This window comes from Hemiscyllium ocellatum, chromosome 2, assembly GCF_020745735.1.
Source record: "Hemiscyllium ocellatum isolate sHemOce1 chromosome 2, sHemOce1.pat.X.cur, whole genome shotgun sequence".
Taxonomy (NCBI): domain Eukaryota; kingdom Metazoa; phylum Chordata; class Chondrichthyes; order Orectolobiformes; family Hemiscylliidae; genus Hemiscyllium; species Hemiscyllium ocellatum.
In genome coordinates, this window is record NC_083402.1 from 128,305,581 (window position 1) to 128,320,078 (window position 14,498).

At 42.8% G+C, this 14,498-nt stretch overlaps 1 protein-coding gene across 2 annotated transcripts in view; it reads right to left on the bottom strand.

The window, feature by feature from the left end:
* Positions 1–14,498, bottom strand: part of haus6 (HAUS augmin-like complex, subunit 6) — a 62,686-nt gene that overhangs the window by 41,560 nt on the left and 6,628 nt on the right. The window contains exons 1-4 of one of the 2 annotated variants that reach the window (XM_060840035.1): positions 8,654–8,681; positions 8,337–8,466; positions 4,763–4,907; positions 2,603–2,668 (exon numbers count right to left, since the gene is read on the bottom strand). In XM_060840035.1, coding sequence (XP_060696018.1) covers positions 2,603–2,668; positions 4,763–4,907; positions 8,337–8,466; positions 8,654–8,659 — 347 coding nt within the window. In that variant the 5' untranslated portion in view covers positions 8,660–8,681. Of the gene's footprint in view, positions 1–2,602; positions 2,669–4,762; positions 4,908–8,336; positions 8,467–8,653; positions 8,682–14,498 lie in introns of those variants that run through there. The other variant, XM_060840026.1, reaches the window with a different exon arrangement.

Consider the following 14,498-nt stretch of genomic DNA (forward strand, 5'->3'; position numbering starts at 1 on the left):
TGCTGCTTGAACGAGCTCCACATATCGATTGCACCCTTCCCTTGAAGTCTACTTTTCCAAGCCACGCATCCTAAGTGCCTCACCACATCATAATTTCCCTGCCCCCAGCTATAACTCTTGCCCTGGAGTGCACACTTATCCCTCTCCATCACTAGAGTAAAAGTCACCGAATTGTGGTCACTGTCCCCGAAGTGCTCACCTACCTCCAATTCTAACACCTGGCCTGGTTCGTTACTCAGAACCAAATCCAGTATGGCCTCACCTCTTGTTGGCCTGTCTACATATTGTGTCAGGAAACCCTCCTGCACACATTGGAAAAACACCGACCCATCTAAAGTACTCGAGCAATAGCTTTCCCAGTCAATATCTGGAAAGTTAAAGTCCCCCATAACAACCACCCTATTACTTCCACTCTTCTCCTGAATCATCCTCGCAATCCTTTCTTCTACGTCTCTAGGACTATTAGGAGGCCTGTAGAAAACTCCTAACAGGGTGACCTCACCTTTCCTATTTCTAACCTCAGCCCAAACTTCCTCAGATGGCGAGTCTTCATCCGTTGTCCTTTCCACTGCTGTAATACTATCTTTGACAAGCAATGCCACACCTCCCCCTCTTTTACCCCCACCTCTGACCCTACTAAAACATTTAAACCCTGGAACCTGCAACAGCCAATCCTATCCCTGTTCTACCCATGTCTCCATAATAGCCACAACATCGAAATCCCAGGTACCAACCCACGCTGCAAGTTCACCTACCTTATTTCGTATACTTCTCGCATTGAAGTATACATACTTCAAGCCAACTTCCTGTTTACAGGCACCCTCCTTCGAGATTGATGCCAAGTTCCTAACCTCCCTACACTCCAGGTCCTGCACCCTAAAGCTACAGTCTAGGTGCCCATGTCCCTGCAGAGTTAGTTTAACCGCCGCGCCCCCCCCCCACCACCACCAACAAAAGAGCACTAGCAAACCTCCCCCCAAGGATAGTTGTGCCCCTCAGGTTCAGGTGTAGACCATCCCGTTTATAGAGGTCCCACCTTCCCCAGAAAGAACCCCAGTTATCCAGAAACTGGAATCCTTCCCTCCTGCACCATCCTTGTAGCCACGCATTTAACTGCTCTCTCTCCCTATTCCTCAACTCTATCACGTGGCATGGGTAACAAACCAGAGACAACAACTCTGTTTGTTCTAACTCTGAGCTTCCAACCTAGCTCCCTGAAAGCCTGCCTAACATCCTCATCCCTCTTCCTACCTATGTCCTTGGTACCAATGTGGACCATGACTTCAGGCTGCTCCCCCTCCCCCTTAAGGACCCGGAAAACACGATCAGAGACATCACGTACCTTTGCACCTGGGAGGCAACATACCAAACGTGAGTCTCTCTCGCCCCCACAAAATCGCCTATTTGTGCCCCGAACTATCGAGTCCCAATAACTAATGCTCTGCTCCTCTCCACCCTCCCCTTCTGAGCAACGGGGACAGGCTCCGTGCCAGAGGCCTGAACCCCATTGCTTACCCCTGGTAAGTCATCCCCCCTACAAGTATCCAAAACTGTATACTTGTTCTTGAGGGGAACAGCCGCAGGCGGTGCCTGCACTGGCTGCTTCCTCCCAGTCCCCCTCACTGTCACCCATCTGTCTACAATCTTTGGAGTTACTACTTCCCTAAAGCTCCGATTTATGACCCCCTCTGCCTCCCGAATGATCCTAAATTCATCCAACTCCAGCTCCAGTTCCTTAACATGGTCTTCGAGGAGCTGGCGATGGGTGCACTTCCAGCAAGTGTAATCAGCAGGGACGACCATGGCATCCCTCACCTCAAACATGTTGCAAGAGGAACACTGCACTGCCTTCACTGCCATCCCTCTAAAAAAACACTAGGTCTAAACAATTGAACAAGCAATATGCAGCACTTACCTGCTTACCACAACGGGTCTTATTATTAGGTTAGAGGAAGAGGGCGGGTGGGAGGCACTACCCCTGCGCGCCTTTATAGGAAAAAACAAATTACCCAGGTAAGCTTGTGCTACACCAGCTTCCAGGTCCACTCTGCGCTTTTTTTAAAAAAAAACTTACAAATTTAAACCATTAAACAAATGTCACCGAGCCTTCAAGCAGCCACTGCCAAATAGCCCTTACCTGCTCCGCTGAGCGCTTTCCTGGTCATTCAGTTACTCTATTAGCAACTGGCAGAAAAACACTGGGATCTTTAAACTGAATATCCAACTGCAACGTGAGAAACATTGTCACAAAATAGGGGCATGGCTTCTGCAGAGATTTACTCTGGTAATGCTTACATAGCTCGGTGCCTGTATCTGTCGGGATGGAGGTCAGGGATACAAGGCCTGAGAAATTAGGTAGGCAACGTTTTTGTCTGATCTATGGTTTGAGACTCAGATCAAGAGATTTAGGTCATTTTTGTTTCACAACCTTTTGCGACACAGAATCTATAAAAATTACGACAGATGATCAGATGAACTACTGATGTACTTTTGAAATATGCAGACTGACTACCTCTCAATCAACAATCCTTGCAAGTTAATTGTGTAATCTGGTATAGATCCATCAATGGAGATAAAAATCAAAATAGCCCTAGTGGCTTACTTTTCCAGGTGACTCTTCATTTCTGCATTCTGTTTCTTCAGAAATGAATTTTCTTTAACCATTAACCTGGAGACAAAAATCACAATGGTTAACAATGAGAGTTTATAACAAATGATTAGTTAAGTGCATGTCATAAGAAAAGAAACAGAGTAAGCCACTTGGTTGCTTGAAATGACTCCATCATTTGAAAATAGCCGATTTAACAATGGACTTATCTTCTCTTTCCTGTCTGCCTCCTAATAACACCAAGTCAGTACTTCTCGAAGATCATCATGAAAGGATTACAAGTCCCCCCAATGTTGAAACATAGTGATTTCTTTTAAGTGCATATCAAAAAGCCAAAGATGGCTGTCATAATTTTGTCACTGGACTTAACAATAACCTTGCAGGAGCTTCTCATGTGCCAAAATTTGCCAATAAACATCTGATGTTATAAAGTACCTATTCACAACAGCTCGGAATTCATAATGGACTCTACCTGTAAACCTCTCCTGGTTCATCAGAGATCGTACACTGTGGTAGTCTGGAATATAAAACTCTTATAGATAGTAAATTTAAATTATCTTTAGACACAGATTGACAATCCTCTATCTGAAATCCCGAAATCCGAAAAGCTCCAAAATGCAAAGGTCTTTTTGTTAAGTTTTTTTGCAAACAAACAGTTAACCTGAGTCGACATCCACTCAACGCATGTCACTCAGATGCAACGGGTGGAGCACGGCCCAGTACTGGCAGGCTTCAATTTTGTTTCAGGACTCGTTTTCCTCACAATAAGTCTGTTGTTCTGAAAGATTTTTTAAAAATTTCACCAAACTGCCACTTATTCTGAAATTCAAAAAATGCTGAATTCCAAAAACTAACTGGTCCCGAGTATTTCGGATGAAGGGTAGGTTAAGGCACCTGAACCTACAAGCCAGGCTTGAGCTAAGGTTTTAAAACCATCAGCAGAGAGCAGGACCAGCTCTTACTCCCAAGAGCTCCCTCAGGCTACTCCTCTGCGAACAAGCTGCCTTTACACAGAAATTGGTATTAAAATTACAAAAACACTGTGTCCTTAAGCTGACAAACAGGAAAAAAATGGCAAAAAAACTTTACATAGGAAGAGAAACTCTGACAGGTTGGAGTACATTTGACTAATTAAGCAAATGTTCCCACATGCACATCAAACTTGGAATTCTGATGAAGCCAGGCCCAATGGCCAATTGCTTTGGCTATATAACCTTCCCTTTTAACAGTACATCATTACAAGAGACTAGTCCAAATTATGTGGAAAAGCTCAGCTAATATCACTGTTATTACTGAAGTATCACTGAAGCAGGAAAATCGACAAATTGAGGGCTCCGGCCTGAAACGTCAATTTTCCTGCTCCTTGGATACTGCCTGACCTGCTGTGCTTTTCCAGTAAACACTCTCAACTCTAGTTAGCAGACAAAACAATACTTTTCACTGTAGCTTAGTACATATGACAATAATAAATCAAATCAATTCAATTTCAAAACCTGGAATGCCAGGCTACAAGAAAAAGCAGTAAAACAGCAACCAATAACTAGTGGCAGTGCTATATGAAAGTGATTTTTTTTTCCTCTGAAAAGAAGTTACATTTCAGCAATATTCCTCAGGAGATCTTGAGATTTTAGAGCAAAAAAAAAGTATCCATAACTCTTCATCTACGTAAAAAGGAAATAGTTTTTTTAAAAATCAATCAATCAATCAATCAATCATTCTTGATCTAGTGATGAGAACAAGGAGAGACATAATATGTCCACAACATGACACTGATAAAGTGCTCCAAGGTATTTTACAGAAGCACAAATAAAGATGAATGCCACACTCAAAAACAAAAATTAGGTTCATCAAAAGCTTGGTGAAAGACACAAATGGTCAGGAGAAGTTGCAGAGGTAGGGAAAATGTCTAAGAAGCCAATATTTGGACATGGAAACTAAAAGAAAAAGGAGCTTGGAGATGTACAAAGCTAAAAAGCTAAAAGAAAATTATATGATTTAAAAGAAAATAAATAGGTGCTTTATATTTCTGGTTAAGATTCCAATGTTACATTTGTACTGACTCGCCAAGAGAAGCAAACAACTCTCATGTATCCTTAAGTTTCATAAGTACAAGATTCTGTACTTATCTTCAATTCAAGCATAAATATTACTTACTCTTCTCTTCTCTTGTACTCTCCAACAACAAAAGCTTCTCTCTGAATTCCTTCCAAAAACTGGTTGGTTGCAATACAACTTTTCATTGCCGATAAATGGGAATCTTGTTTTCCTTTGAATGTCATGGTTTTCCAAGTGCTGTCTTCTTTTATTAGTAGCATGGGGCAGGGTGTGAACAAATTAAAAACCACATTAATTCAATTAATGTGAGGGGTTTCACTCTAAAATGGACACATTTACACATTCACAGAACACCTGCAAATTGGATTTAAGTACCGTAAATAGAGACATAAAATAGGAAAAGGCCATGGGTCCCATTGAGTCTGCTGTGCTGTTCATTCATTATGATTGTGACTGATCATCTAATTCAATAGCCTGCTTCTGTTTTGCCCCCATATTTTTTGATCCCTTTAGCCCCAAGTGCTAATTCCAATTCCTTCTTGAAATTATATCTTGAAATGTTTTGGTCTTGGCTGTTTTTGGTGTAGTGAATTCCAGAAGCTAGTAATTATTAATCAATGCAAATACATCTGGCAGTTCATCTTAATATACATCGATTTTTGAATTTTTAACAACACATGAATGTTCATAATGTCAATACATTAGGACATTCAAGTGACCTGATACTCATATTTCGTATTTCTGAAGATAAGTGACTGATCATTTAGGAATAAGACAAGCAGAATTTTTTTCAGTCAGCAGGTTAGAAATCTTTAGAAGTCGTTAACCAGTGTTGTTGATTTAATTATCAATTATTTAACACCAGAGACAAATTCATGTTATTGAGCAAGGTATATAGGGAGTAGACAGGAAAGTTGAGGATGAATCAGGCACAATCGTATTAAATAATGGAGCAGACTGGAGGGGCCTCATGTTAATGTTACCATAAGCAATTATATTCATTAAGAAAGCAAGCACAAGCAATCCAGAATTTTTCCCAGGAGCAAACTTGACCCTGAAGCTATAATGACATCCAAACAAAGTACTTGCCCATAATGTAGACATGCGGAAACTAAAAGAAACACCCAAATTATATTCAGACAAGTCATAGAAAAAGTCAGCCATTCAGCCCATCAAGTCTGCTCCAATGAGATCAGTTAATCAGAATCTTAGTCTCCTCTTTTCTGCCTTAATTCTCATCGATTCCCTTACCTGATCAAAAATCCATTTCTCTTATCCTCGAATATAGTTAACGACCTAACTTCCACAGCTCTCTGCAGTAAAAAAAATTCTGCAGATTCGGAACCTTCAAAAGAAATCCTCCTGATCATGGTCTTAAATGTACAACCCCTTGTTCCAACATCATGCTCTCTTGTCCTAGACTTTCCCACAAGGGGAAACTATTTTTCCAAATCTAACCTGTCAAATCCTCTAAGAATCTTGCATTTTTCAGTAAGGTCACCTCTCGTTCTTCTATACTCCACCGAGCACAGGTCCAAATTACTCTGTCCCAGGAGGGTCACTTCCTACCTGGTATCAACCTGGTGAATCTCTTTGGAGCTCCTCCAATGCCAGCATATCTTTCCATAGGTAAGGTGCCCAAAACTGACATATTTCAGCTACTGCCTGACTGATGCCTTGACAGTTTTGGCAAAATCTCCTTAATTCTAGACTCCATTACCTTTAAAGTAAACTTCAATATACCATTTGCCTGATCATCTACTAAATGGGAGGATGTTAGGTTTCTTTTTAAAAACCGATGTACAAGCAGTCCCAAATGCCTCACCGCAGTTTCTCCATTTTAAAAAAAATCCCCTATGTTTTCTGCTAAAATGCATACCCTCATTTTCCACATCACAATTTTGAAGATTACCCATCTGGAACCCAGTTAAGCATTCTAAGATATGTGTTCTGTGGTATCTACAAAAAAAAACTATTTGCCGTGCAATCAAGAAACGTAGTAATGCGCTAGCACCTATCCCCTGAATAAGAGAACAAAAATGTTGTTCTGAATCAACTCTACTAACTGCAGAAGCTACAGGACAAAAAACACAAAGGCTAAAAGTCCATTCCCTTGGCAATCAGTTCTGTACAATGCTCAAAATTGATTTTTATTGCTTAAAAACAGTTTTGAAGATTCATCTACCTATTGGTGATTCAAGTCAACAGTAGGGAATTACATTAAAGAAAGGAGACCAAAAATGTAGAGATACAAGGAAGAAGTGGATCATTCCAGACTGTCCCTCAAAAAAATTGAGGGAAAAAAGATCATAAGACAAAAGGTGGTCATCATTTGGCCCATCAAATCTGCTTACCATTCAACAAAATCATGATTAATCCAAATCCACAGCTCCACTTCTTCACATTTTCAATTCTATTAATGATCAGAAATCTGTCCATCTCAGGCCTAAATTTTCTCAACAACCTAGCTTTAACAATCCATTACGCATTTAAGTGGGTGCTCCCTTACTCTGAGATTATGCCCTTTGATCCAGACTCTCCCGCAGGAGAAATTCTCTCTCGACATTCACTCTTAAAAAAAAACATCGGATTCTTGCAGATATGTTTCAATGAGATCTCCTCACCTTATTTTAAACTCTAAAAATTAATTCAATTCTAAATTACACAACATTCCCTCATAAGAAAATTCCTTCATACATAGAAAGCTTTCTGAATTGCCTCCAAAACCAGTATCTTTTCTCTTAGATAAGCAGTGTCACAGTGTAATGTCTTAACTGTCCTCTAACCAATTCGAGGCGGGCATTAAATGTTGCTTTAACCAATGACACCCATATCCCATCAATAAAATTTCAAAACATCAAAAATATTCGATGTATTGTAAGTATGACTGACTAATGCCTTATTGGGAGATTTTGCTAAAACTATTGTAATTCAGCATTTGCCTTCCCTATTATCTGAACCTGGACGCTAGTTTTTTTGTGATGCACAAGGACTCCAAGAGCGCCACAACTTTCTCGTCCTATCTGCACTCAAAGTTCAGCTCAATTATTCTTCCTGCCAAAATACACAACTTCAAGTTTTCCTACTTTACATTCCATCTGCTAGGTATTTGCATACTCAATTGCCTATATTCCTCGGTAAACTCTTCAAATTCTCTTCCCTTATCCAAGTCATTAATATATTGTGAACAATCGTGGCCCTGGTATAGATCCAGCGGCACCCCACTAGTTACAGGTCGCCATCCTGAAAATATTCCTTTACCCAAACTCACTGTCTTATTAGTTAGCTATTCTTCTCTCCATGCTAATATACTACCACTGACATCACAGGTTCTTATCTTCAGTAGCTTTATGGAATATCTTTGGAAATCCAAATATGACATCTATTGATTTCCCTTTATTTTGCTTGTTACTTCAAAAATGCTAATAAATTTGTCATACACAATCTTCCTTAATGATGCCATGTTGACTCTGCTAAATGCTTTGCTGTTATATCATTTATAATAGATTGTAACATTTTCTAAATCACTGATGTTAAGCTAACTGGCCATACGAACTAAGTAGCTTCCTTTGCCAATGTACTAAACTATAATTCTCTACAGAATAAGTGAACACAGCTCAATTGTTCAAACAAAAATAAAAATACTATTTTAAAACACTCAAAAGATACTTACTTGCAGCTTCATGAAACTTGCACATGAGCACATATTTTATAAAATGGTATATTAAGTTACTAAATTTAGGGCCTCCAGGAGACAGAAGTAATGATGCTGTGACTTGAGGAAAATCATTTCCAACTTCTTCCTGGAGGAGAAACAAAGAATTATAATCTCATTTATGATGTTAACTTCCTTATAAATACAGAACAATTTCATACTTTGGAGAAAACACTTAAGAATTACATTTCAACAGGACTGAAATGTTGCCACTTGTTCAATATGAAAACAATGTGATATTTAGCATCTACAATAAAAAGACAGTTCTACCTTACCAACATCGCCTTTCATCTTCCAATATCAAATTGTCAGACTACGAGACCGGAGGAATAGAAATTTCCAATCATAGAAAGAGTTTGTCTCTTTGGAACAACATCAGTTTCCGACACATTGCCATTGTCCTCCCTGGCAACTGCACAATGCTGATTTAATATTTAGATGTCACAATTGATGACAAAAAGGAATCTATGTTCAGATTTGAAAAAAAAATCCCATACCTATCTCAAACAATGCCACAACTAAAATCTATTCATCTTTGCTTTAGTACTCTTAACTTGACGATTCTTATATATTGAGCCATTTCATCACCCTCTGTCCTCATTACATTTGATGCCATGTACTAACTCGAATCAGGTCTTACTCAACCATGTTTTCTGCCCAAAAGGACTCCCCCAAAAAATAAATGCCTCAAGTGAAATCTACTGTGGAAATTTAATTAATTAAAAAAAACACCCTTCTCCTTCATGGCCTCAGCCTCTCCACAACCTATCCAGATATCTCCAATTCTTCTGTTCCATTAACTGCATGGCCCCAAGTTCTGGAATGCCTCTGTATTAATTAGACATTCTTCAGAATCTCCTTCTTTGACAAAACTTTTAGCAATCTGTCAAATGTCTCCTTACCTGACTGTTAAATATTTTGTCAGTGACCCTCAGTCATAGTACAACACGAAACAGACCTTCAATCCAACTCGCCCATGCCAATCAGATATCCTTTCCTGATCTAGCCCCGTTTGCCAGCACTTTGCCCATATCCCTCTAAACCCTACCTATTCATGTAGCTATTCAGATAGCTTTTAAATGTTGCAATTGTACCAACCTTCACCAGTTCCTCTGGCAGCTCATTCCATACATGCGCAACCCTTTGCATGAAAAAGTCACCCCTTAGGTCCCTTTTAAATTTTTCTTCCTCACCCTAAACCTATGCCTTTTAGTTCTGGACACCTCCACCCCAGGGAAAAGACCTGTCTAGTTACCCTATCTATGCCCCTTCTGATTTTATAAACATTTAAGGTCACCCCTTAGCATCTGATGCCTCAGGGAAAACAGCCCCAGCCATTCAGCTTCTCCTTGCAGCTCAAATCCTCGAACCCTGGCAGCATCCTTATAAATCCTTTTGGATGTACGTTTACTCGCTGAGCTTGAAGGTTAATTTTCAGACACTTTGTCACACTAAGTAACATCCTCAGAGGGTTTCAGGCAAAGCACTGCTGACAATTCCTGTTTTCTATTTTTATGTTTGAGTTTCTTTGAGTTGATGTCATTTCCTGTGAAGTCACTTCCTGTTCCTTTTTCTCAGTTCCCAACAGAGTTAGATTCCCTTTTAGATCTTTCCTCTCTTATCTTAAAACAATGCCCTCCAGTTTTGGACTCCCCCACCCTGGAGAAAAGATCTTGTCTATATACCATATCCATGCCTCATGATTTTATAAACCTTTATAAGGTCACACCTCAGTCTCCGATGCTCCTGCAGCTCGGACAGAACATACCCAGGAATGGTGATGGTAGTGTGTGGCACATTGTCTGTAAGGTATGATTCCATATGTATGACTATATCAAATTTCCACTTGATATGACAGGGAGGAAGGGAGGGAGAGACAGACGGGGGGGGGGGGGGGAGAAAGAAGAGGGATAGAGGGGAGAGGAGAGGGAGTTGGGGGGGGGGAAAGAGAGGGAGAGAGGGGGACAGATTCAAAGTTTGGGAGAAGATTTATAGCTCGGGTGCTCGTTGTTGTGGTTCTGTTCGCCGAGCTGGTAGTTTTTGTTGCAAACATTTCGTCCCCTTTCTAGGTGACATCCTCAGTGCCTGGGAGCCTCCTGTGAAGCGCTTCTGTGCTGTTTCCTTCGGCATTTATAGTAGCTTGTCTCTGCCACTTCCAGTTGTACAGTTGCTGTCCGCTGCAGTGGCCGGTATATTGGGTCCAGGTCGATGTGTTTGTTGATAGAATCAGTGGATGAGTGCCATGCCTCGAGGAATCCCTGGCTGTTCTCTGTTTGGCTTGCCCTATAATAGTGGTGTTGTCCCAGTCAAATTCATGTTGTTTGTCATCTGTGTGTGGGGCCAAGGATAGCTGGTCGTGTCGTTTCGTGGCTAGTTGGTGTTCATGGATGCGGGTTGTTAGCTGTCTTCCTGTTTGTCCTATGTAGTGTTTTGTGCAGTCCTTGTATGGGATTTTGTACACTACGTTGGTTTTGCTCATGCTGGGTATCGGGTCCTTTGTCCTGGTGGAGTTGCCTGAGAGTTGAAAATGTGTTGCTGGTTAAAGCACAGCAGGTTAGCATCCAAGGAACAGGAAATTCGACATTTTGGGCCAGAGTCCTTCATCAGGAATGAAGAGAATGTGCCAGGCAGGCTAAGATAAAAGGTAGGGAGGAGGGGCGATGGAGATGTGATAGGGGGAAGGAGGTCAAGGTGAGGGTGATAGGTTGGAGTGGGGAGGGGGCGGAGAGGTCAGGAAGATTGCAGGTTAGGAGGGCGGTGCTGAGTTGAGGGAACCGACTGAGACAAGGTGGGGGGAGGGGAAATGAGGAAACTGGAGAAATCGGAGTTAATTCCTTGTGGTTGGAGGGTTCCCAGGCGGAAGATGAGGTGCTCCTCCTCCAGCCGTCGTGTTGTTATGTTCTGCCGATGGAGGAGTCCAAGGACCTGCATGTCCTCGGTGGAGTGGGAGGGAGAGTTAAAGTGTTGAGCCACAGGGTGGTTGGGTTGGTTGGTCCGGGCGTCCCAGAGGTGTTCTCTGAAGCGTTCCGCAAGTAGGCGGCCCGTCTCCCCAATGTAGAGGAGGCCACATCGGGTGCAGCGGATGCAATAGATGGTGTGTGTGGAGGTGCAGGTGAACTTGTGGCGGATATGGAAGGATCCCTTGGGGCCTTAGAGGGAAGTGAGGGAGGAGGTGTGGGCGCAAGTTTTATATTTCCTGAGGTTGCAGGGGAAGGTGCCGGGGGTGGAGGTTGGGTTGGTGGGGGGTGTGGACCTGACGAGGGAGTCACGAAGGGAGTGGTCTTTGCGGAACGCTGATAGGGGAGGGGAGGGAAATATATCCCTGGTGGTGGGATCCATTTGGAGGTGGCGGAAATGACGGCGGATGATACGCTGTATGCGGAGGTTGGTGGGGTGGTAGGTGAGAACCAGTGGGGTTCTGTCTTGGTGCGGTTGGAGGAGCGGGGCTCAAGGGCGGAGGAGCGGGAAGTGGAGGAGATGCGGTGGAGGGCATCGTCGATCACGTCTGGGGGGAATCTGCGGTCCTTGAAGAAGGAGGCCATCTGGGCTGTACGGTATTGGAACTGGTCCTCCTGGGAGCAGATGCGGCGGAGACGAAGGAATTGGGAATATGGGATGGAGTTTTTACAGGGGGCAGGGTGGGAGGAGGTGTAGTCCAGGTAGCTGTGGGAGTCAGTCAGTTTATAGTAGATGTCTGGGAGTCAGTCGGTTGTCTGAGAGTGGCTGTTGGTTTGTGTGCTGTTATGAGTCCTAGTGGTCGCAGCAGTCTGGCTGTCAGTTCAGAAATGCTCCTGACGTATGGTAGTGTGGCTAGTCCTTTGGGTTGCAGCATGTCCTCGTTCCGTTGTCTTTCCCTTAGGCATCTGTTGATGAAATTGCACGGGTATCCGTTTTTGGTGGATACCTTGTATAGGTGTTCTTCTTCCTCTTTTTGCAGTTCTGGTTTACTGCAGTGTGTTGTGGTCCTTTTGAATAATGTCCTGATGCAACTTCGTTTGTGTGTGTTGGGGTGGTTACTTTCATAGTTCAGGACTTGGTCTGTGTGTTTGGCTTTTCTGAATACCTTAGTGCTGAATTCTCCGTTCGGTGTTTTCTGTACCATCACGTCTAGGAATGGGAGCTGGTTGCCCTTTTCTTCCTCTCTCGTGAATCGGATTCCTGTGAGTGTGGCATTGATGATCCGGTGTGTGTTCTCTATTTCGGTGTTTTTAATGATTACAAAGGTGTCATCCACATATCTGACCCAGAGTTTGTGTTGTATTTGCGGTAAGACTGCTCGTTCTAACCTTTGCATTACCGCTTCTGCTATGAATCCAGAGATTGGTGAGCCCATGGGTGTTCCGTTGATTTGTTCGTATATCTGGTTGTTGAATGTGAAGTGTGTTGTGAGGCACAGGTCCAGTAGTTTAAGTATGCCGTCTTTGTTAATAGTTTCAACGCCCTGTTGTCTATTCTGTATGTCCAGCAGGTTGAATATTGTTTCTCTGGCTAGGGTTTTGTCGATAGAGGTGAACAGTACCGTTACATCGAATGAGACCATGGTTTCTTCCTTGTCTATGTGTATATTTCTGATGATGTCCAAGAATTCTTGTGTTGACTGTATAGAGTGTCTGGATCCGCTGATCAGGTGCTTGAGTTTCTGCTGTAGCTCTTTAGCCAGTTTGTGTGATGGTGTCCCTGGTAGTGATACTATGGGTCTGAGTGGGATGTCTGGTTTGTGTACTTTAGGTAGTCCATAGAATCTGGGGGTGTTGTTGCTTTCTGGTTTCATTCTTTGTAGGTCAGACCTGGTCATCTGTCCATTTTTTTGTAGATTCCTCAGTGTGTTGTTTATCCTATTGGTGAGCTGTGGGATGGGGTCAGACTCCTTCTTTTGGTAGGTGTTGGTATTTGCAAGTAGTTGTGCCTTTTGGATGTAGTCTGCTTTGTCCAGTATGACCGTCATTCTGCCTTTGTCTGCTGGTAGTATGATTATGTTCTTATCGTTTCTTAGTGATTTTAGTGCTTCTTTCTCCTTGGTGTTGAGGTTGTGTGTTTGTCTTTTCCTTGTTATCAGAGGTACGATACTTTGTCTCACTGTTTGTTGTGTCTCTTCTGTCAATCCATTGTTCCTGAGTGTGCATTCTAGTGCTGCTAGAAAGTCTGCTGTCTTGGCGTCCCTGTGGTTGTGGTTGAGTCCCTTGGCCAGTATTGTTCTTTCCGTGTCTGTGAGCTGTCTGTGGGAGAGGTTTTTAAACCCAGGTGTTATGGTGTCCTCTTCGTTGTGTGTTAGTTTGGCCATTTTTTTTGGCCACCAAAAACGGATACCCGCGCAATTTCATCAACAGATGCCTAAGGAAAAGACAACGGAACGAGGACATGCCGCAACCCAAAGGACTAGCCACACTACCATACATCAGGAGCATTTCCGAACTGACAGCCAGACTGCTGCGACCACTAGGACTCATAACAGCACACAAACCAACAGCCATTCTCAGACAACAACTCACCAGGACAAAGGACCCAATATCCAGCATGAGCAAACCCAACATAGTGTACAAAATCCCAATGCAAGGACTGCACAAAACACTACATAGGACAAACAGGAAGACAGCTAACAACCCGCATCCACGAACACCAACTAGCCACAAAACGACACGACCAGCTATCCTTAGCAGCCACACACACAGATGACAAACAACATGAATTCGACTGGGACAACACCACTATTATAGGGCAAGCCAAACAGAGAACAGCCAGGGAATTCCTCGAGGCATGGCACTCATCCACTGATTCTATCATCAAACACTTCTACCTGGACCCAATATACCGGCCACTGCAGCGGACAGCAACTGACAAGCGGAAGCGGCAGAGACGAGCCACTATAAATGCTGGAGGAAACTGCACAGAAGCGCTTCACAGGAGGCTCCCAGGCACTGAGGATGTCACCTAGAAAGGGGACGAAACGTTTGCAACAAAAACTACCAGCACGGCGAACAGAAGCACAACAGAGAGAGAGAGAGAGAGAGAGAGAGAGAGACAGAGACAGAGAGAAAAAGAAAGAAAGACAGAGACTTCTCTCAATACTGGGATGTCCCCAGATGTTAGGAAGATTTTGCAGGGTCATTTTCTTTTATTGTG